Below are 23,420 nucleotides of genomic sequence, written 5' to 3'. Positions count from 1 at the left end.
GTATGGATCTCTGTTACCCTGTTTGTATTGTATTTTTATTTTTGTTCCTCAAGATTGAATGTCTTATTTGATGTGTGGAACTGTCATGTACCAACCTAACCAAAATCAATAAAAATTTGAATTCTATAAACAAAAATGTGCATAAAAATTCACTAGTATGCAGGAAAGTAAGTAATCCATGCTCAGATGTTGCTGCAGAGATTACATATGTGTGCCCCCTCCCCCTTTGGAAAGCTGAAACAAAACCTACGCCCTTCCTTGACAGAATATTGAGTGACAGTTGTCTTTACATTAATGTGTTGTCTGTTTTGTTTTATGACACTGCTGCCTCCATAGCCAGGTCTCCAAGACATCTAAGAGACTTTAAATGAGAAAAGACACCTAGAATACATCATAAAATGACATGTATATTCAAATTATAATGCATATTTTTGTCCAAGTAAAAAAAGAACAAACTATGCTCACATCAGATGTGTCATTTTTAGTTAGAACATTTTTTCTGCATGCGTAAATTTGGATAATGTGACAGGAAGGAAACTCTCTGGGGAATCTCTTTTTCTAGCAGGAATCCCCACTTCACTCTTATTAATGTCTTCTGTGTTTTACTGTTTCTGAGGAGACGGGGGAGAGATCAAGTAGCCCACACACTGTGCGGTGTGTGCGGAGGGGTGATGCCTCGAGAGCGCATCACAGGACGACAAAACCCCACTGCAAGACGCAGTGCCAGAATAGAGCAGCTTTGGCACGGGAGCTGGTTTCCTGTAGTTTATAGGGGAGAAAAAGGGGGAATATCGTCTTCTACGAATCCTTAAACATACTTCTTATCATGCCGGATCATCTTTGCTGGCTCGAGGAAATGTAGTGGAGAGGAGAAAAGAGGGGAACTCCGCCGGTGGAGAGATCTGGGGATGCGTGGACACGGTTATGGGTGATTAATGCCATTTTGCAGCTGCACAACAAAGACTGGATATGCGCACAAAAAGTGGAGATAAGTGAGTTGGACACAGGATGGACACTGCGGAGGTGATTCTCTCCGTGTTGGTGGTTGTGATTATCATAGTGTCGTTGCTGTCCAACATCCTGGTGCTGATCTGCTTTCTGTACAACCCGGAGATCCGCAAGCAGGTGCCCGGTCTGTTCAACCTCAACCTCACCTTCTGCAACTTGTTGCTGACCGTGGCCAACATGCCGCTCACTTTGGTGGGACTTGTCAGCAAGGCTCAGCCGGGAGGGGACGGCTTCTGCCAGATCGTGGGCTTCCTGGAAACCTTCCTGTCCACCAACTCGATGCTGAGCATGGCAGCGCTGAGCATCGACAGGTGGATCGCGGTGGTGTTCCCACTGAGGTACCACTCCAAAATGCGCCACAAGGACGCGGCGTTTGTGCTCGGGTACACGTGGGCGCACTCCATGTCCTTCTCCACGGTGGCCACCTGCCTCTCCTGGGTGGGATACCACCGGCTTTACGCGTCCTGCACCCTGTCCAACCCGAGGGCGAGCAGTCGGACCCAGTTTGTTATCTTCACCGTCTTTTTCCACTCCTTCACCTTTCTCCTGTCTTTTATAGTGCTGTGTGTCACATACCTCAAAGTGCTTAAAGTGGCGAGGTTTCACTGTAAGAGGATCGACGTTATCACAATGCAAACTTTAGTGCTGCTGGTGGATATACACCCCAGGTGAGCTCCTTTAACTTACTATCCCTGTTTGTGTCACTCCTGCATCCAAGCACCTCTCACTGCCCTGAAGGCCATGGGTGCAGATTTCAGGGGGGGTACTGGGGGCAGGTCCAATAAACCCCCCCAATAAAACATGAGAGTAGCAGAGAACTTTTAAAAATAAAATTTAAGACACTTACACCACAAACTGATCCTTACAAATACACCAGAGTGCACAAAATCAAATGTTTCTCCCCCAGAACTGAGACAAAACCTTTACCCTTGCTTTAGCCTCACATTTGGCAAGAAAATACAGACATTACTCAGTCAGAGGAGAGCGCCTATAAGAAAAGAACAAACTGTACAAATCACCCCTCTGATCAAAAAAAAAAGGAGGAAAAAACTGGAGGCAGTTATCGTAGCTGGAGCCATCATCCCATTTCATATTGAACAACAGTACAGTTAATGATGCTCTGCCGCCTCTGCCCTGACATCTGAATTGTGTCATCAGTATTCAGAGGGGATGCAAAATTTGATTCTATTGAAATGCCATCCAGAGTGATTGCTGTACTCTGCCTGTGTGTGTGTGTGTGTGTGTGTGTGTGTGTGAGTGTGAGTGTGTGTGTGTGTGAGAGAGAGAGGGAGAGAGATCCAGCAGTGTGAGTTTGGTTACATACTGTACAATAAGGTGCTGGTGTTCTAACTCGTGCCTCTTTTTACTCACACTGACGACCTCTGTTTCATTAAATATTACTTGAAGCAGTGTGTCATCATGCATGGGTGTAGATTGCAGGGGGGACCGAGGGGACACGTCCCCATCAATATTTAGAACAGTGGTTCCCAGCTGGTCCACCCACGGGGTCCAAATTGCTCCTCAGTCATTAGTTCAAGGTCCACACACTTTAATATATTCAGCGTCATACTGTCGTTAGTTTGCTGTCTCCGTTAAGTAGCTGTCCGTCTTTTATTCGCTCTACAACAGAAAACAGCACTTCAAAATAAAAGCTTGTGCTGGAAATTCACTATACTTCAAAATAACGTGTGGTTTTTTATAAACTTGACACTTTCACGAGTCACTTGCGGTCCATTCAGAATGGGCTCACGACCCATTGAGTTGGGAACCACTGATTTAGAACATGTGAATTTGTCCCCCCCATTAGCTTTTTTTTGCAATCACACATTCTCGGAACCCATTGGCTGTATTCGGCGTCTGACTTCCGGCAGACGGCGATACAGCCTCTGGGGGCAGACCCCCGATTTTTTGGCGAATTTCCGTTTCCAACTTCCGTTTAAATATAAGTAAATATGCTGAACTATTGCGATGGATTCAGAGTTTGCAGTGACGCCAATTATATTCCATCTCGTTAGTTCACCTCACGGACCGTTTAACCTGGCAACAACTGCAGCCGGCTCAAACGTGATTGGTCAATATCACGCGGACTACAAACAGCCTACAACCGGAAACCAGAGCTCTTCCGCTCTTCTTCCGGAGGCAAGATCTCCGGGGTTTGCCTACAGACTCTACATTCAGTGAATGTATATGGAGACTAGCAATCACGTGACTATTGTAACGTTAAATTCAGATGGGCGGCAGGAAGTGAGCAGTCCCCATACTATGTGTTTGTATATGATGGAAAGTGAGTACATAAAATTTCGGAGAACCTGCAGGCAGCAGGTATTGTCAGAAAATTAAAAAACAGAAAATAGATTTTGTGGACACAATTGTTGTTACAAATCACCTCGTCCTCCAGACCTCCTAACGTTACTAAAGTTACACGGCAAGCTTACAAAAGCGTACAAGAGTCCAGTGGACTATAAGTATTTTGTATCCAGTTAGGTCCACGATTGAAACAACTGCTGCCTTGTTTTCGGCTGGGTGAGTAAATGTGCTTGAGTAGAACTGTCTTTTATGTATCAGCTCTGTACGTGGATGCACCGCTGTCAGGTCAACATTACTAGCTAACATTAGCTGACTTTAGCTACTATTTTCTACCGGCTAGGTGAACCGTTCCCAAAGGTCTGGTGAAACACAGTTAAAAACAACACTCACTCCGACCTCGTCACATATCAACGTTTGGTCATGGACGTGCAAGGTACCCTGGGTGTGTTGGTTGTTGATGTTCTGGGACACCGAGTCAACTCATGCCTGTTACATGCATTGTCTTCTTTCAAAGTACACTTTTGTTTTCACAGGAAATTTACCGTTTACATACAGTCTCTTTCAAAATAAAAGCACTACATTAGTACAACACTGCAAATTGACATTTTTATTCCTCCAACAGCTAAGACACTTGGTTAGGTTCAGGCAACAAAAACACGTGGTTAGTTTAAGGCAACAAAAGGAAGTGGTTAGGTTTAGTAAAAAAGAACAGGGTTTGGTTTTATAATCTTACAGGACACGAACACCGCTCTCCCGGGTGAGGGTCGGTGTTTGTTGGACCCATCCATCACCACTCCTGCCCACCCTACTAGGACTTTAGCTGCCTTAACTTTGGTTCTTGTCCCGCCCTTGTTACCCCTGATGCCGTTAAACTATAACAGATAACAGCGACCGGCTGAATATCATGCCGATGTTAAAGGACACCGTAGGTCACTGCCGAATTAACGGATTTTGGCGATTTCAGAGCGAGATTGGGTTGTTAAAAATCTGGGTCATGGAGCACCTGGTGGCTTAGTGGATAGAGCAGGCAGCCCATATATGAAAGGCGATGCCCTTGCTCTAGCGCCAGCAGGTTTGATTCTGGACTGCAGCCCCTTGCTGCGTGTCATCCCCCTTACTCTCCCTCCTTCACACTTAGACTGTCCTATTCAATAGAGGCAAAATGCCAAAAAATAATCCTAATAATCCTATCTGGGTCGTGGCTAAAAACACGGAGAAGTTGTCACAGCACATTGTAATTGCATCCAACTCAACACGTTTGATATTTAGTTGACTCTGCTCCTTCAGACCAAAGGTGAAGGGTTTTGATCCACATCTGCTGCTGATCCTCAGTGAGTTTTTTTTCCTTCCCTTTATGTCCTTCTATTTTCAGGACTTAAAATGGCCCTTATTTTCTTCCCAAGTTGATTGATTGGAGCAGCTTTAATTAGCACAAATCATAGGCATTTGTGTAGTGTTGGTAGTCTTTGCCTCCAGTTGTCCGCCCTCCATCTGGACAGCGCACCGATGTATGACGTCATATGCAACAAAGCTATCAAAAAATTAATGTAGTAAAAGACTTTTATTTTGACAAGATTAAAGACATTTACACCGTAAATTGGTGCATGAAAATTCACCAGAATGCAGGAAATCAAGTGTTTGATGCTCACAGTTTTCTAGTGGAGAACCCCCAAAGATGAGATTGGCTTTTTATATGTATCCCTCCAAATGTTGATACAAAGCCTACGCCCTTGTCATCATGAAATCACAGCCCACCAGCACCAGACACAAAGTCACACACGCACACACACATTTAGAGTTGAGATTGTAATTCTTGAAGTGGGGACTTTGGGTCACTTTGGGTTACATCAGTGGCTTTTAATTATTTTGCCTCAGCGCAGCCTCCTGTATTTAACCCCTTCAAGACACCCACTCCTCGCTGTCTTTTGTGAGATATCTGGAGAGACTGTCTGGTCTTTATAAACCCACTCTGTGTTCCCAGTGTTCGCCAGCGTTGCCTGGAGGAGCAGAAGAGGAGACGGCAGAGAGCCACGAGGAAGATCAGCACCTTCATCGGCACCTTCATGCTCTGCTTCGCTCCCTATGTGATCACAAGGTGAGAGACACCATGCAGGCGGGAGACGGCTGCCACGCTGGTACACTGCGGCGTACGCAGCCCTTTTGTTCTGCTGGTATCCCCCAAAGCTCCCTCCTCTGCTGTCAACCCTCCCACCCCCCTACCACCACCACCACCTCCTCCTCTCTGCTTACTCTCCACAGCGGCCAGAGTTGGAAGATGAGATTGGCTGACCTTGTGATAAGTAATATGCCTCTGCTCTGCTGTTGCTGCTGCATTAGCACTTTTCTCCTCAAGTTCGTCGGGTGCATCAGTTAGTTAGGTGGAATCCAGTCGCATCAATCACCGGACATTGAGAGGATGTCACATGAGGCGTAGGGTGTGAGACACATAAGTGATGTAGTGGACATGTGAGAGGAAACTCACATGAAACTGTACGTTAAAATCACATGAAGGACATGACAAATATACAAAAATATAATGTGCAGGGAGAAGAAAGAAACCCAATAATGGAGAGTCATCACCTCCACTGTAAACAGATCAGATTACATGACAAAAAAGCAAAATTAAATAAAGTTTTTCTAATGCTGTAAGCATCTCAAAAAAAACTATTGTCACCTCCATTATGGGTGACTATAAAGGAGGTAACATCTCAGAAGAAGGTGGCTTATGTCAAAACCTGGACACATAAAACCAGAATTATCTCCATGGTGATGTTCATCAACATATTTGAAATACATAGAATTTCAATTCAATTCAATTTTATTTATAAAGCCCAATATCATAAATCACAATTTGCCTCAGAGGGCTGTACAGCATACGACATCCGTCTGTCCTTGAACCCTCACAGTGGCTAAGGAATAATTCCTCAAAAAAAAAAAAAAAAAAAAAACTTTAACGGGGAAAATCATTCAAACAGTAATAACATAAAGTTTATTAAAATAAATTAGGTACATTTTATGAGCTATAGTTATATGAGATTAGTCAAGACAGGATAAGACATGTTAAGATAAGACATGACAAGATAAGATAAGATAAAATAAGACAAGACAAGATAAGATAAGACAAGACAAGACAGGATAAAATAAGATAAGACAAGAATAGAAAAGACAAGATAACACAAGAAAGGATAAGACAAGATAAGACAAGACAAGACAAGGTTGGATAAAATAAGATAAGACAAGAATAGAAAAGACAAGACAGGATAAGATAAGATAAAACAAGGCAATGTAAGACAAGATAAAATAAGAATAGACAAGATAAGACAAGACAAGACAGGATAAGACAACTTAAGACAAGACAAGGTTAGACAGGATAAGACAAGTTAAGACAAGACAGGATAAGATAAGATAAGACAAGTTAAGACAAGACAAGACAGGATAAGATAAGACAAGACAAGATAAGGCAGGATAAGATAAGACAAGAATAGACAAGACAAGATAAGACAGGATAAGACAAGTTAAGACAAGACAAGACAGAATAAGATAAGACAAGTTAAGACAAGACAAGACAGAATAAGATAAGACAAGTTAAGACAAGACAGGATAAGATAAGATAAGACAAGACAGGATAAGATAAGACAAGATAAGGCAGGATAAGACAAGTTAAGACAAGACAGGATAAGATAAGACAAGAATAGACAAGACAAGATAAGACAGGATAAGACAAGTTAAGACAAGACAAGACAGATAAGATAAGACAAGTTAAGACAAGACAGGATAAGATAAGACAAGTTAAGACAAGACAAGATAAGATAAAACAAGACAGGATAAGACAAGTTAAGATAAGACAAGACAGGATAAGATAAGATAAGACAGGATAAGATAAGATAAGACAAGAATAGACAAGACAAGATAAGACAGGTTAAGACAAGTTAAAACAAGACAAGACAGAATAAGATAAGAATAGATAAGACAAGATAAGACAGGATAAGACAAGTTAAGACAAGACAAGACAAGACAGGATAAGACAAGTTAAGATAAGACAAGACAAGACAGGATAAGGTAAGATAAAACAAGACAAGACAAGATAAAATAAGATAAGAATAGACAAGATAAGATAAGGTACAATAAGATAAGACAAGAATAGACAAAACAAAACAAGATAAGATAAGACAAAACAAGCCAAGATAAGGTAAGATAAGACAAGAATAGACAAGACAAGACAAGACAAGACAAGATAAGATAAGATAAGACAAGACAAGAATAGACGAGACGAGATGATACCAAATGATGTGATACGATGCGATATGATACCGTTAGACTTTATTAATCCCAGACCAGGGAAATTCCCACATTACAGCAGCTCAAAAGTCAGAAGCAAGAGAAAAAAGGAAAGGGTGATAAATAAGCATTAAAATATGACAAAACATAGATATTTGATAAAAATAAAAATATATAAAGTTTCTATACACTACATACACTTTGTATTTATACAATAGCGTATACAAAGCCTACACATATACAAAAACTCAGTCTATTCATCTCAGTTTTTATTTTAGTTTATTACATCAATGTTACTTTTTTTTGTTTATGTTAGAATTACATGACTTAGTTTAGTTTTTAAACCTGATAATAGACCAAATAATTTCTTTGAGTGTTGCCCAAAGACAGCACTACATACCACCTGAATATTGACAATATATACACAGTGGATGGTTGTGAAACAGCTCCCAGAAAACAGAGAGTAACTATTTCGGAAAAAGATTTTTGAGGCCTTATAACATCATTGTCTGTTGAACAACTGACGTAATTTCCTGTTATTATGTTATGATTAAGTATGTTGATATCAGGAGCTGTGTACATGCTGATGCTATGCAGTGTGTACCAAATACTAATCATCAAAGTGAGTATGCAAAAATATAAATACACTTAAGTGCTTTTTACCAACAGGAAGTGACCCAAAATGTGCAACATCAGACATCCACTGAACTGCAACTGTGAAAGATGATTTTAAGTTTGACATCTGCAGTTCATTTTAGTTATTTTAGGACTATGAGAAGGTCTTCCATTTCCTTTTGGCATTGCATTGTGGGAGAATATCAAACAAGAGCAGTCTAAGAAATTGACTGTGTTTAATCCGAATATTGTCTGGTTTGAGCCCAGAGATTTAAATGTAGCACATTTGTCAGCTAAATATTTATTCTGTGAACTTGTGACATTGTTTAATCCAAATTAATTCCCACCCTACCTGTGTTATATAACTAAAAATAGCATCATCAGACAATTCCTGCCTCTCGTTAGGTGGCAGGAGCGAAAATGAGTCATCCTCAGCATTTGTTGTGTCATGGTTTTAAACTGATGAAGACAAGACTGGATGTAGGCTCTGAAGGATGATTTTTTTCTTAAGCGACTATCATGTGTTTCCCAAATGAAGCCAGATTTTCGGGCATCCTATTATCTAAACTGGCTTGAAAAATATTGCATATAGCTGCCGTAAATGGGGGGAAAAAGTGCTCCATCCTCACACAATGGTTCGTATGATATCCTATGAGTTAGCGCCCCATGTATGATGTTACGCACTTAACATAAAGTTGCATATTTAATTTAAAGTTACAGAGCTTAGGTTTAGAAAAAAACATGGTGAGGACGTATCTTAAAATCACTAAAAGTTCGCTCACACTGTCCTGAGCAACAGTCTCCTGGGGGAAAGTCCTGTATCTTGAGACCCATCCACCTCCCCAACCTCCCTCCCTATGCTAACAGCTTCTTTCTTTGCTCCCATCAGCGCATTGGTCATGTGACCTGAAATTTTGTTTGGTATGTAATTTTAATTTCTCCTCGCTGTTAGTGTATTAGAGCGGCACAGTGATGCAGTGGTTAGCATTGTCACCTCACAGCAAGAAATTTCCTGGTTCAAACCCCAGGGTGAAAACTAAACACTGTCTGTGGTAATTAAGTCCCAGTGTCCTCAAACGAGTGCTTCCCAATTAACAGTGTCTTAGCTTGTTCCTGTTACTAAAATTAGTCACATTTATATTCCATATCAAACTATAAACATTATTAATCATAAATAAACAAGTTTCAACCATAAAATGTGATCAGGTTTTGAACCTTGTCCACTTTGGTATCGGGTTGGCTGCAGACTGACTTGGCAGAGATGGCTGCCATCTTGTTTTTACATGGATTAGTGCTTTAGATGCTTTTAGGGAGCATTAGAATGACAAACTAAGAAATCTGAATCTGAATATGGGTTATACACTAATTACTGGCGCATGATTACGTAGGATATGTACACATTTTGGTACTTTTCGTAGGAAACTGTACCGCCTACAACGTCTGAGTTTGAGTATACTTCATTGTCTTGTCTTTTCCAGTGGGGACAAAATATACACCAAAAAATGTATAGTATAAGTATGTAGCACGGATTATTTGCTTCATAATCTAAGTGGCTTGACCCTTTAAAATATCACTTTAATGAGAAATGGGTTCCATAATTTAGTACCCCTACATCTTAATTAAAATTCACCTCTGCTCATAAACTGTTGAGGTGATGAAGATGGAGATTAGATGACTGTGTGGTAGGATATGAAATGACTTTATATAGTAAATATTGCCCAGTAACATCTCTAATTAAAAAACTGGAGGAAGTTGTTTCTGAAATGAAAGCAGGTTGCCATAAGTAAAGTTAAATATTCAATGTTTTATTGTTGTTTTATTGTGTTTTCAGTAAACTGTGGGTAATGAATGACCGCAGCGGCACAGTACATGCTCTCATTCTGCAAATGGCAGTTTACTCATCTAAATATATTACGCTAAAAGCTCCTCGGCTGCCTCTCTGATGCTCATTTGTTGTCAGGGTCATCATGTGTATAGTAAAAGCCCCGCTGTGCGCTGTGGCAGCTGACTTAACCTCCTGTTTGCTCCGGTGCTGCGCAGTGTGTGGGCAAATGCCAGTGATGGCGACTGGCCCATGTGAGGCCGATGTTAATGTGCTGACAGAGCTTGATTGTGGACAGAGTAATCATACAGAGTGCAAGCCAAGAGGATCAGCGTTTTTTTTTTTAATGCCTTTTATGACACAACGTACGGTAAATGTTTTCACACGTCACAAAAATTAGCGTGAAAGCACCAATTTTATGTCTTTGTGAGCACGGCTGAGATCACTGTGAGATGCAAACAACAGCCTTCAGGTTCTTTAAATCAGACATACAGTATTAGAAATACAGAACAGTACTTTCCCCCAAGAACTCACAGTGCTTTATTGTTTGCTGGCCAGCCCTCAGTTGAATACTGTATTAAATAACAAACAGAGTTAACTGGCTCGTTTCCAGACGCTCATTATTGCTAAGACAGGTCTGTTTTATTTTTCCGGTGGTTCTGCTTTTGCCGTTTCTCACATGAAATGCTGCTGGCAGTAAATGAGAAATGAGATGAAAAGTAGGCTCTCGCTGTGAATTTACTCACATGAGGGAAAGACTACTCCACATGTAGTTTCACCTGACAGCTGCCTACATTTTAATAACTTAAGACAGAATAAGCACTTACTTAGATGGCTCTGTATGGAAATAAACACCAGGTCTTTACCTAACTGCAGTAGTAAAGAAGCACCCTGCTCCCAGCAATAAAATATAATAAGTTAAAGGCAACAGTGGGCCTCATGCAGGAAGCTATATACAAAAAAAATCTCTTATTTTTGTTCACATATATTTTTTAATACCTATTGATTTCTGGTATTTTCTTAAATTTGCCCTTCTCATAGGTAAAAGAAAATCTGAAGAGTAGTTGAGAACGCTCTTACTAAGATAAGAAAAAACAATCCAGGTTTTGTAACACATTGTCACTCTGACCTTGTGACATAGTGCCGCTAGGTCATGGACTTTCCACGTCTACATACAACGTGCAAGGTACCCTGGGTGCGTTGGTTGTCGACGTTCTGGGACACCGTGTCATCTTTAGCCTGTTACAAGCATTGTGTCTTTTCAAAATACACTTCCGTTTTCACAGGAGATGTACAGTTCGCATACAGTCTCTTTCAAAATAAATGTACTATGTCAGTACAACAAAGTGAGTACAACAAAAATCACAGGGTTTGGCTTTACGTTTGGGAATATGGGATAATATGGGAAGCAGACACTGGCCTCTCAGGTGACTGTTGGTGATTGTTGGACCCATCCACCTCTTCTTCCACCCGCCCCACTCACACTTTTCAACCCTTCACTTACGTTGTTTTCTGGACGCAATTCCTCCTGACACTGTCAAGCGCTGTTACTCACTGATGGCACCCGGCTGCATATCATACTGACAAAACAGGATAGCTTTTTTGGTCAGTGTCTGACACGGAAGTCACTGCCCAAGTGTACGTTTTTACTGTACACAAATTAGTCCAACACAAGAAATCTGAAGTTTTAAAACTGAGGAAATTTGAGGATAAAAAATGCTTGAATATCATATAATTTGATTTTAATAATGTTTTAGTAGATATTTTAGGAAATATTACTATACTTGGTCCACTGATTCCAATTACTGTAAATTAAGTTACGTGCGTCCCTCTGCTGATCAGAGGTGGAACGTAACAAAATACATTCACTAAAGTATGAATTTGAAGTACTTTTACTTTACTTGAGTAATAATTTCACGCCACCTTTTGCTTTTACTGCACTTTATTCCCGTAGAAAATATTGCACTTTTTACTCCACTATACTTATTTGATGATTTTAGTTACTAGTTACTTTACAATAAAGATTTTTGCGCATAAACCATATGAAAATATAGCAATAGCAGCTGAGATGATTATTCAGTTGTATATTTTGGTAAATGTTTAAGATTTTTTTTCTGCAAACACATTTCATGGCTCCAGCTTTTTCTTTTCTTTTTTTTTTTTACTAGAAACTAGAAAAACCATGAATAGACTTTATATTTGAAACGAACTATTCAATTGAATATATTATTTTGTATTTTTTGATATTTTTTCATGGATCCAGCCTCTCAAATATGAAGACGTGCTGCTTTTATTATTATTATTATTACTTATTGATTTATTAGTTTATTTATACATTTTTCTTGTACACTGAGTAGGAGTTGGTGGCACCTTTCCAATTATTTGTCATGTGTCATGCTCATGACACAATACCTGCCCTTATATGGCACTGAGGCGGTGTTACCTATGCTAATAACAAACATTCGGCCACGCTTCTCCAATTTCTGATCAAGTAGGATTCATCATTTAGCATGCCTGGATAAGAGCACATTTAAGAACGTTAAGAACTTCTAATTTTTTTCTCCTGTTAAGATAATATAAGGTAAATTTAAGAGAGCGTTGGTACATGGGGCCCACTGTCTTGCAAATGTATTTCCATTTCTGCATAATAAGCTCAGGGCATGCATGCCTTTTCCAGCATGTTGACTTGCCTTCCCCCTGCTCCCCCTCCCCACCCTCACCACCCTCTCTTTATGCTTGGCTGCAGGATCGTGGAGTTATTTCCAGCGGTGCCTATCAACCCCCACTGGGGAATCGTCTCCAAGTGCTTAGCTTACAGCAAGGCAGCCTGCGACCCCTTCGTGTACTCCCTGCTCCGACACCAGTACAAGAAGACGTGCGCTGACATCATCAACAGGCTGCTGAAGCGTAGCTCCTTGAACGCATCCGGGCGCGGGCACGAGAACCAAGTCCACAGCATACCCGCCGCAGAGTGACAGGGAGTGGGCTGATACGGTCTGAGGGTCGACCCGGCAACTGTCAGGAAAATATGTGGCTGATTTATCGTCCACGAAGAAGAGAACAAATATTGGTTGTTCCTGTCCACGTCTGCTTAAATTTGGTCTGACATGCCAAAAAGAAAAAAAAAGTGACTACAGACAAGGGCAAATCCCTGCGCAGGAATACCACTGTGCTTGCATACTGAGTCCCCAGAACAGCAGATGAGTGCAGTGAACTTGTGAGGACAATAAGCAACGGCAGATTTCACATCCACCTGGAGACACAGATGTGCTCACCCAAGAAGAACGGCCAGTTCATAGCCTCATTATTCTAACCGGGGTAACTTTCAGTCTGATATTGCTTTTGTTAGACATTACTGTAGTATATACTCATATTATCTTTACATAAAAGGATAGGGAATGGCTGTATGTCTGTTTTAGTCTGTGCAATGTGTTTGCAAGTGATACACTGGCACTGTATGTAGCACTGACAACTAGCCTAACCAAAACTTGACAGTCCCCAAATTGTATCGCAGACGAAGAGAAGGTGCCGCTGCACAGTTCGGCTCAGGTTATTTCAGACTTGATGGGGTAAAACACGCTCCCGATTTAACAAATTTTAAGGTACTTTTATTTTTGTAGTACGTTGCCTTGTAGTGTAACGGTCAACGAAGGAAAAAGCAAGATTATGTGTTTTTCTGGGTTTCACATTGCCATCGTTTCTGAAGGGCTTACCGACCCGGCCAAGTGGAGTTTTAATGGGAGAAATAGGCCTTCAAACCGGCTGCCTTTGCTGTCATGACTGACATGTGCCCCTCAGGTTGTTTAGTCAAGTGGAGCGTGATCAACTGTACTTGGCCGGGTTTTGTGCTCACAGAGAGGAGTAGAGACCGCCTCATGCTTTCTCACACATTTGAGGGAGATGGACAGGAAAAGCAAATGTGTATGATGTCTTTATTTTGTCATCATGTGATATTGAATAGCAATGACAGCCGTCCATGAAAAGCTAAAGATTCATCTACAGTGTTTTTAGGAAAGATACTTGGCAATCAACGTGTCTGTTTTTAAAGAGATGGATGTTTATAGAAGATGGCAATATCCAACCCAATCACCAGATTAGATGTTGGCATTGTACGTCTCTGCAAACCACAGATACATTACATTTGTACATTATTCTATAGTGGATTTCAATCAGGAAAGACAGAAGAAGGAAATAAAGATGAAGTTTAATGCATAATATAAGTGTACAGATTAACAGATTTGAGGGAGATTATTTGTGATCATGGGACATCTGAGTGGCAGCAAGATAAATCCCCCCATGGAGTCTAGACACTGGTGGAGGTGGTGGTGGCTGATGACTTTGGTCGATGGCTGATGAGGCACATAGCGGCTGCATCTGAGAAGACTAGGCGATGATGGGGAGATGGAGGGTGCGCACGGCTGCAGCAGAAAAAGAACCATATTTGAAATAAGCAATGAGATGATAGGCTGACGGAGGAGATGTATCACTGTGCTATTGGTTGATTGTGGATCGGCTGATGACTCGATTGACAGCCCCGAACGCTGACAGCCAGAGATAGAGAATGAGTATGCGTGCAAGGAGAGAATGGCAGGGTGAAGACAAAAGTTACAGCTGTAGCATAGAAACAGTATTGTCTTCCTGACTGAATTTTCACTAAAGCTTCATATGTTGTAACTTTATGTTTCAACGCTGTGGTTGACACGTGGTTAGGCACAAAAACCATCTGGAAATGGTTAGCAAAAGATCATGTTTTGGGTTAAAATGCCCAGTTTTGGGGGCATAATCTCCCTTGAAAAAGCAGCAATATCTTGGTAAAAAAAACCACGTTTTTTTGAGCCACTATCCCCGCTGGAAAAACAGTGACAGGTCGCTAAAAAACACCAACATTTGGAGCCCAAAATGTCACTGGAAACACTAAATCACAGCTGGTTTTGTTATTTGTTGGTGTCAAACAGTGGAGTTAAGCTTGGCAGACGTTTCACCGAGGTGTCATGCCATTCACCATCCCATCCACCTTCCGATGACAGAGTCAACTCATCCACGACGTCATTTTAGAAAGGTTTATATGATGCATATAAAACGTGTAAATGTAATGTATCTGTGGTTTGCAGAAATGTTCAAAGCCAACATTTTTCCAGAGACTGGGCTGCAACTTTTTGCTCTCACCTTGAATAGAAACATATTCTGTATATATCGGCCCTACAGGCAGTTCTTGCAGACCTAAGCCCAAGAGCCCTCTTGACTGACAAAGTGTTATCTGACTCACTTACATGTTGTACTTATTATATCCATTTCTGTTCTGTATCAGAAGACAGGCAGCTCTGTATCAGAGGGCTTCGACTGGGCTCCACTTGTTATAGAGCTGACACACAGAAGATAGAGGAGCTTCAGCGCCTTAGTTCAGAAAACGGAGAATACAGAATATTGCAAAGGTTTTTAATGGATTTATATACACAGAACGGGGGCCAACAGTGAGATACTGTATGTGTCACACAGTGCCAAAACTATCAATAATGCCCAGTGAGCCAAATATGAGTAGCTGCAGATCATTTCTTTTCTTAAACCATAAGAAAAGATAGATAAAATATTTATGTAATTACTAATTGATACATATTTTATTTTGTGGTCAGGCATTTAAAGGGACAGTTCACCCCCAAATCATTCTTCCCCTTACCTGTAGTGCTATTTATCCATCTAGACTGTTTTGATATGAGTTGCTGAGTGTTGGAGACATCGGCTGTAGAGATGTCTTCTCTGGAATACAATGGAAGTAGATGGCACTCGGCTTGTGGTGCTCAAAGTGCCAAAAAAATACATATTTATATATACATTAGAACACTCAACAGCAATGTCTCTCTCCAGAAATCCTGACCTGGTTACTCAAGATAATCCACACCCACCAACTGTATCACTGTGAGGAAGGAAGGGTACATCTACTCATGGACAAAACAGAGTTATGCACAGTTCTGATTTTCAAGACCCGCTCCCAAACTGGAAACACAATGTATAATATCACACCTGCCCCGCCACCTGGACATATGACCGATTAGATCTGCAACCCAACCTGACCCACTGATGCAAAACCCAAAACCACTAATCCCATCATAATCACTCATTCATTTTCCGTAGCCGCTTATCCTGTTGGGGGTCGCAGGGGGGCTGGAGCCTATCTCGGCTGTCGTTGGGTGAGAGGCAGGGTACACCCTGGACAGGTCGCCAGACTATCACAGGGCTGACACATAGAGACAGACAACCATTCACACTCGCATTCACACCTACGGACAATTTAGAGTCACCAGTTACCCTGCATGTCTTTGGACTGTGGGAGGAAGCCAGAGTACCAGGAGTAAACCCACGCTGACATGGGGAGAAAAGCAAACTCCACACTGAAGTGTTCCCAAACCCTGGGGTTCGAACCCCCCACCTTGTGAGGCGACAATGCTGACCACTGCTCCACCGTGCCATAACAGTTAATGTGCTTATCAGTAAAGCACCTGACTGAAGTGGCTCTCATATTCAAGCTGACGCAGAGGACAGAGCCAACACGCAAAGTCAGCAATCAGAGGATTAAAACTTTAAAACATTAATTAAAATATTATTATTAGTGTCATTTTGTTTTAATATATTCATCATCCAACACCACAAATTCAACTGCATGTCCTTTTTTACCCAGAACCAAACCTGGAAATAAAATAAAGACAAAAAAACAAAACAACCTGATGCAGGACTCTGGGACAGGAGGCTAGCTCAACTATTTTCTTTCTTCCAAAGTATACCCACCAAACATTATCACTGTGCCGAAGATGTGTCTGTTTACTCAAGGGTGTGACGTTCATGCTTGTAACAGCGTGAGATGTAAACATTAATGGCGTCCTCCTTGACTGAGCTGTAACATTAGCTAGCTCAGTGGTGCTGGGTGAGCTAGCAGTAGATGCACTCTTCCTTCTGCGCAGTGATATATTTGGTGGGTGTAGTTAAGTAGAAAGACGATAATACCAACATGAAACTGCTCACAACAAGGTCTGTGGATTATCTTGAGTAACCAGGTCATGATTTCTTGAAAGAAACATTGCCGTTGAGTTTTTCAAATGTAGTTTTTTGGCGTTTTGAGCACCACAAGTCGAGTGCCGTCTAGCTCCATTATACTGGAGGGAAGGCAGACATCTCTACGGTCGATATCTCCAATACTCGTAAACTCATGCCAAAACAATCTAGACTGATAAACAGCACTACAGGTAATAGGACAAATATGTGTTTTTGATTTTGGGGTGTACTGTCCCTTTAAAAATGTATGATCATACAGAGGAGAAATGGTTGTCTTGGATATATGATGCATTGCGAAGTACTGTATGACACTCCAAGACAACCGATGCCTTAAATTCTGTAACATATGATGGTTTAGAGTTTTTCCCTTCACAATGGCATATGAATATCTTGAACAATACAGAGTCAAGCATTGCCTTATTCACCTCTGTTCATTAACACACAGTCATCTAGAATCTGTATTCCTGTACCCTAACTCTGCTTATGGTAATTTATCGCTGATGTTTTGCACTGAAGTAAAGTAGTTATTTTTCTCATACATGATGGTTACTGGTGAAAAACAAGCTAAATAATATAATATGTTGACAGATTTAGATAAATGACAACGTGAAAAGTATTTTTGTGTCTTTTTGATATGTAATTTATGACGACACTGTATTTGTTTGAGTGTTACAGAATGTGCTGCTTCACATGCAAATGATTTAGTTTGAACTGTTGTTGGTAGGTGACAATGAAGTGAGTGTAATATACCTCATTTTGGTTTGGTGACGGACTTGACTGCCTGAACTGTTTTGTTATGTACTTCCTAATTTATTAAACCACTGGCTTGCTGCTGCTGCTGCTGCTGCTGCTGCTGCTACAGATGGCTAAGCTGACAAACAGCTGATGACGGTGGTGATGTGACAGGTGATGACAACTGCTGTTTCCACCTGTTGATGGTGATATTAGATATTTGGTTTCACTGGTTATCATTATTGTATTGTTGGTGAAAATGAGGAGGATGACTGTTTCAGATGTTGACCATGATGATTAAAGTAAACTGTAGACTTTACCAAAGTGCTCTGGTGCTGTTGTGCAAATTCTCCAGAAAAACCTGCTGCCAGTATTTAAAGCTGTGTAAAGAGAAACCTCCAAAACAACCCCACAGAAACGCCGCTCCAACCTCTCTTCCCATGACATCCATTATTTGCTTTTTGGCAGCTTATTTAAACAAAAACATGAAACTTGTTCCAGAAGTTTTCTGTCTCTCTGGAAGACAAATGGGTCCTCTCAGGTCCTACACTCCTAGAAATAAAGGTGCTCACTAGAACCACATAAGGTTCTTCAGCTTGTCCCCATAGAGGACCCCTTTTTGGCTCCTGGTAGAGGCTTTAATAAAGGTTCAACCTGGAACCCTTTCAGTGGGATCTACCTAAGACCCAACATAAAAGGTTATACCTAGAACCATGTGTAAAAGGTTTCACCCAGAACCCACAATGGGAGGTTCTACAAAGAACTACTGCTCACAAAATTTAAGGTAACACTTAGGTCTAGTCCACACGGACCCGTGTACTTCTGAAACCATGTATTATTCTATGCGATTTGGCTGTTTGGCCACACGCAACCGCACTTTTGGGCCCCCAAAACCGCGAGTCCAGGGTGAAGTTTTTGGAAGACTCCGGTACCAGCGGTTGCGTGTAGATAGGATAACCGCAGTATTTTATTACCTGTCTCCATTGTTTGACGTCAGAGCGACGGTAAATAGCTAGTGAAATGGCAGACCAAACAAACATGCTGGTGCTAACTTTATTTGTGAGCGTGCTATCTGCTCTCTTTGGATGGCATATCCAGCTGCTCGACCTAATGACCAACGAAGGAAGCTGCTCCTGTTGGTAGCTACCCCAATGACACTACCACGAAAGCAGCGATGGGTCTGTCAACGGAGGTTCTGGAACCGGCCGGGTCAGACCTCCGTTGGCAGGCCCATTGCTGCTTTCGTGGTAGTGTAGTTGGTCATTCAGGCGCCTCTGCTGTTCAATTAGGTCGCACTATTTTTGTGGATCAGGTTGTTTTTGTTTTCCGCACTTCCCTATTCCAGTATTGACCCTTTCCGTTAGAAGTTACATTGCCACCTACTGCTTTGGCATGTGTATTACATCACTTGGTAGCGGGTTTTGCGATTTCGTGTGGATATCATATTTTTTTATCACACCACTCGTGTGGACGAATTTTTTTTGGAAACTGGAGCCCGAAAAACTTAAGTTTCAGAAGTACACGGGTCCGTGTGGACTAGGCCTTAATGGTCACAGTGTAACACCAAGTCAGTCAAACTTTAAGGATATCAATCTGTCCATTTAGGAAGCACAAGTGATTGTAAATTAGTTTCAACTGCTTTGGTGCAAATCAAAGTGGCAACAGGTGCAATGGAGAGGCAAAAGCAAGACAACCCCCAGAAAGGGAATGGTTTTACATGTGGTGTCCACAGACAGCTGCTCTCTCCTTATCTTTCCTGACTGATTCTTTTCTAGTTTTGTGTTCTGCTAGTGTCCTTGTCACCACTGGTAGCATGAGGTGGTACCTGCAGCCCAATCAGGCTGCACAGGTAGTCCAGCTCCTCCAGGATGGCACATCCATACGTGTGGTCGCAAGAAGGTTTGCTATGTCTCCCAGCACAGTCTTAGGAGCATGGAGGAGATACCAGGAGCTGGACAGGGCCGTAGAAGGGCATCAACCCAGCAGCAGGACTGGTATCTGCTCCTTTGTGTGAGGAGGAGCCCTACAGAATGACCTCCAGCAGGCTGGTGGTGTGCATGTTTCTGACCACACTGTCAGAAACAGACTGCATGAGGGTGGCATGAGGGCCCGACATCCTCTAGGGGGACCTGTGCTCACAGCCCAGCACTGTGCAGCTCAACTGGTATTCACCAGAGAACACCATAACTGGCAGATCCGCCATTCGACAGATGAGAGCAGGTTCACACTGAGCACATGTGACAGGCCTGAAAGAGTCAAGTACTGCCACAGACTGTCCAGGAGCTCACTGATGCCATAAAGGAGATCCCCCAGGACACCATCTGCTGACTCATCAGGAGCATACCCAGAGGTTGTTAGGAGTGCATACAGGCACGCGGGGGCCGTACACACTACTGAGTCACATTATGAGTTGCTGTAATAAACTTCACACAAGTTGGATCAGCCTGTGATTTCACTTTTTTACTTTGATTTTCGGTGTGATTTTGAATCCAGCCCTCAGTGGGTTGACGATTTTGGTTTCCATTGACCGTTGTTACGTCATTTTGTTCTCGACAAATTATACAATGTACATCAGTAAAGATTTTCAACTTGAATTATTTGTTCATCAAGATCTGATGTGTGATTTAAATGTTCCATTAATTTTTTTTAAGCAGTGTATTTTATGGTGAAGTGGTTTCACCGTCTACGGGCGCTAACAAGAACCCACCCAGGAGCTTCTACAGAAAACCCTTTTATATTCCAAGGGTTTCATCCAGAACTGAGCTGTAAAAAAAGTAATTGACTACATTACCCATAGATCTCTCTTGGATTCCAGATACATCTACACTTAAAATACTGTTTAAAACATGGGTAAACGTTTAAATATTTGAGGAGTTTCAACAATCCTTGAAGAGTTCTTTCTTCCAAAAAGCTGCCTACAGACGCAAATGGTTCTGGGTAGAACCTCAGCCCTTTGGGAAGAGCCATTTTGGAGAGTGTATAGAGTGCTTCAGGGATGACGTCTTTCTGTAGGCAGACATGGAAGTTAGCTTCGCCCTGGTTCCCTCGTCAAAAAGCCTATGAGATTTTTCCATTGGATTTTGGATCACTGCCGAAAATAAGCTCTGTGGCAAACAAATGTTTATGATACTTACATGTACATCTTACACTTTAATAGTTTTTGGACAACAGTGGTGCTCTATGGCTCAGAAGTATAACCTATATCAGGCTGTGGCTACACAGACAACACATAGGATGAATTTATTGTTGGTTTCAGTTTGTTCAGATGATTTCATGATCAGAGGAAAACAAATAACACAACTGTTAAGATCCACTCACTGCTCCAAAAAAGTTGGTGAGCAGTTGAAACTTACTCGCCTGCATCTGCCCAGTGATAAATCAGTGCCATAATCACATCTTTAAGAACCAAGGATGGTAGAGGGGGGTTGACAAGAGTGATATGACTTTCAGCTTTTCTATCCGCAGCAATTCGGACTGTTTCCACCTGCAATCAGTCGGAGCCAGAGGGAAGCGATTTTTCTGTTCACACCACAGCGCAGGTGGTAATGAAACAACATCAGCGCCTGGCTGAGTTGGCCTCGTCTGAGATTCTGTACACTGATTCACACCCCAGGAGCCGGTGATTATCTTCAGGTGGGTGGCACTGACCATGACACGCGGCTTAATCATGGTTGGCCTCAGCCCACTCTGTCAACTGAGAAATAAAGCACAGCTTAGAGTGAAAAGTGGACACCTTGCTCTGTAAAACAAAGGAATGTTTGTTGTTTTTCCTCCTCATAACCCTTTGACATCGAGAGAGGTTAACTTCAAAGCTCTGAAAGTCTGAATCCCGAGAAAGCGTCATTCTTTCAAGTGATTTGTTACAGGCGTGCAGTGAAGATTCATTTTCTTCTTAAATGTGTGAATGTAAAATAACACATTTATCCTGTCATTGGTGAAAAAGGCATAGAATAACATCTCTTTTGACAGGTACTTGGAAAACCACAAGAAAAAAAAGGCTATGAAAAAGCCAGTGATAGCAAAGAATGAATGTTTGTTGGATTTTTTTTTTTTTTTTTTGCTGCAAAACCACAAAACCATAAATATGAAAGAGCTTGAAACAAAGACCATGAATGCTGCTTTGTTTCATCCAAACTCCAAACAACCCCAACAAAGTTCACCTTGGCTTTTGTCTCCACATCTGAACGACATGTAAGAGAATCTGTAAGGATTGTGATGGAGGATTCAGCATGACTATGTGATTCGTAAATCAATAAACAAAAAGCATGTGGTGCTCATTATCCCACTTGCGCTCTTGTTTCTCCCCCATGTGTCACCCGATGATTTCTGTTTGACTGTGTGGACACCGTGCGGCTTTGACATATGTGTGGCTGCTGCTCTGATGTGTCATTCTGTACTTCCGCCAAGGAGTCTTATTTGTTTGTTTGTTTTGCTGGGTCATAAACAGCTTAATTTAATAAAAGGAAGTTGAATTGGTTAGTTTAGGTGCAGATTAGAGTCCAATAGTTTTTGAGGGCACTATATTGTAGATGAATTTACACCAGATGTTTACTCGGATAAAATGGTGGACAGTAAATATGGTGCACTGAATATTGAATAGGGAGTGATTTCAGACCAAACAGCAACGTCCAAGGCTGAAAAATGAAGCAAATGCGGAAGTGCGGAAGTGCGGAAGTGCAGTTCCTCAAATGGCCACTTGAGACTGGCTCCAAAACAGAGTAGCAGAGATAAACATGTTTACAGCCTGGTACAAAAACAGTTTTGGTCCCTAAAGCTAATTTCAACATTTATGACAATTGTACTGGAGGTACAGTTATGCATATTTAAGAGCGGAGCCACTTGAGTGACAGGCTGTCTGCGAGGCGTGGCTACAGTCTGAGTCAGATCCACCCCTCGCTCCTCCACAGCTCCACCCTCTCGTCCAGATATGGTCCCTCCTGGCTCCAAAAAAACAAGATGGTGGCAGTCAAAATGACTGGAGGCTTCAGAACGGAAGTGCACAAACCAGTAGGTGTTGTCACGGAGGCTATGTCCATTGTCTATGCTTCAGATTGTTATGTTACAACAGAAGAGACACACACGTAATTAAAAAAACTGAATAAAGGCTACATTTCAGTAAAATATTCCAGTTCCAGCGTCCTAATATTGTGTAGACTGGCTCAACGATATTTATTAATAATTCATATAATCCATTACTCGTTAAAGCTGGGGTAGGCAGAAATCTAGAAAGGGCAAAAAAAGGATCTTATTTCATCATAGAGCTCCTCTCCCTCTCTGTTTGTCAAACCACAAATGAGACAAGAATTATCAAGCTGGCCACCACACGATCTGTCCGCCTCACTCCCCACCAGTGTGGACTGCTTCCCCAGGACGAGAGCAGACAGCAGCTCTGGACACGGACCTTCGCTCAACAGCTGCAGTGGCTCAAATTCGACCAGCGCAAACCCCCCAGTGCTAGGTGTTACAGTAGGCTAGTGGCCAGCAGCTGCACCAGGTCTAACCTGTGTACCGGCAGCAACAGAAAGTTTGCTGATCCGGTGGGAAGTCTGAGCCAGGGTTTGCACTGGCAGGTTGCTGCGGCCTCGGGGATCCGTCTCCAGAGCTGCTGCCCGCT

At 41.9% G+C, this 23,420-nt stretch overlaps 1 protein-coding gene across 1 annotated transcript; it reads left to right on the top strand.

Moving 5' to 3' along the window:
• The first annotated feature begins 731 nt into the window (after nucleotides 1–731).
• LOC126399979 (G-protein coupled receptor 26-like) lies at nucleotides 732–13,305 on the top strand. The gene is made up of 3 exons (XM_050060359.1): nucleotides 732–1,676; nucleotides 5,297–5,410; nucleotides 12,777–13,305. The coding sequence occupies exons 1-3, from the start codon at nucleotides 1,009–1,011 to the stop codon at nucleotides 13,003–13,005; spliced, it is 1,011 nt and encodes a 336-aa protein (XP_049916316.1). The 5' UTR covers nucleotides 732–1,008; the 3' UTR covers nucleotides 13,006–13,305.
• The last annotated feature ends 10,115 nt before the right edge of the window (nucleotides 13,306–23,420 follow it).

The sequence above is a fragment of the Epinephelus moara genome, chromosome 13 (assembly GCF_006386435.1).
Source record: "Epinephelus moara isolate mb chromosome 13, YSFRI_EMoa_1.0, whole genome shotgun sequence".
In the NCBI taxonomy this organism is placed as follows: Eukaryota; Metazoa; Chordata; class Actinopteri; order Perciformes; family Serranidae; genus Epinephelus; species Epinephelus moara.
The sequence above is the reverse complement of the archived record's forward strand: the minus strand, read 5'-3'. Positions and strand labels throughout refer to the sequence as shown.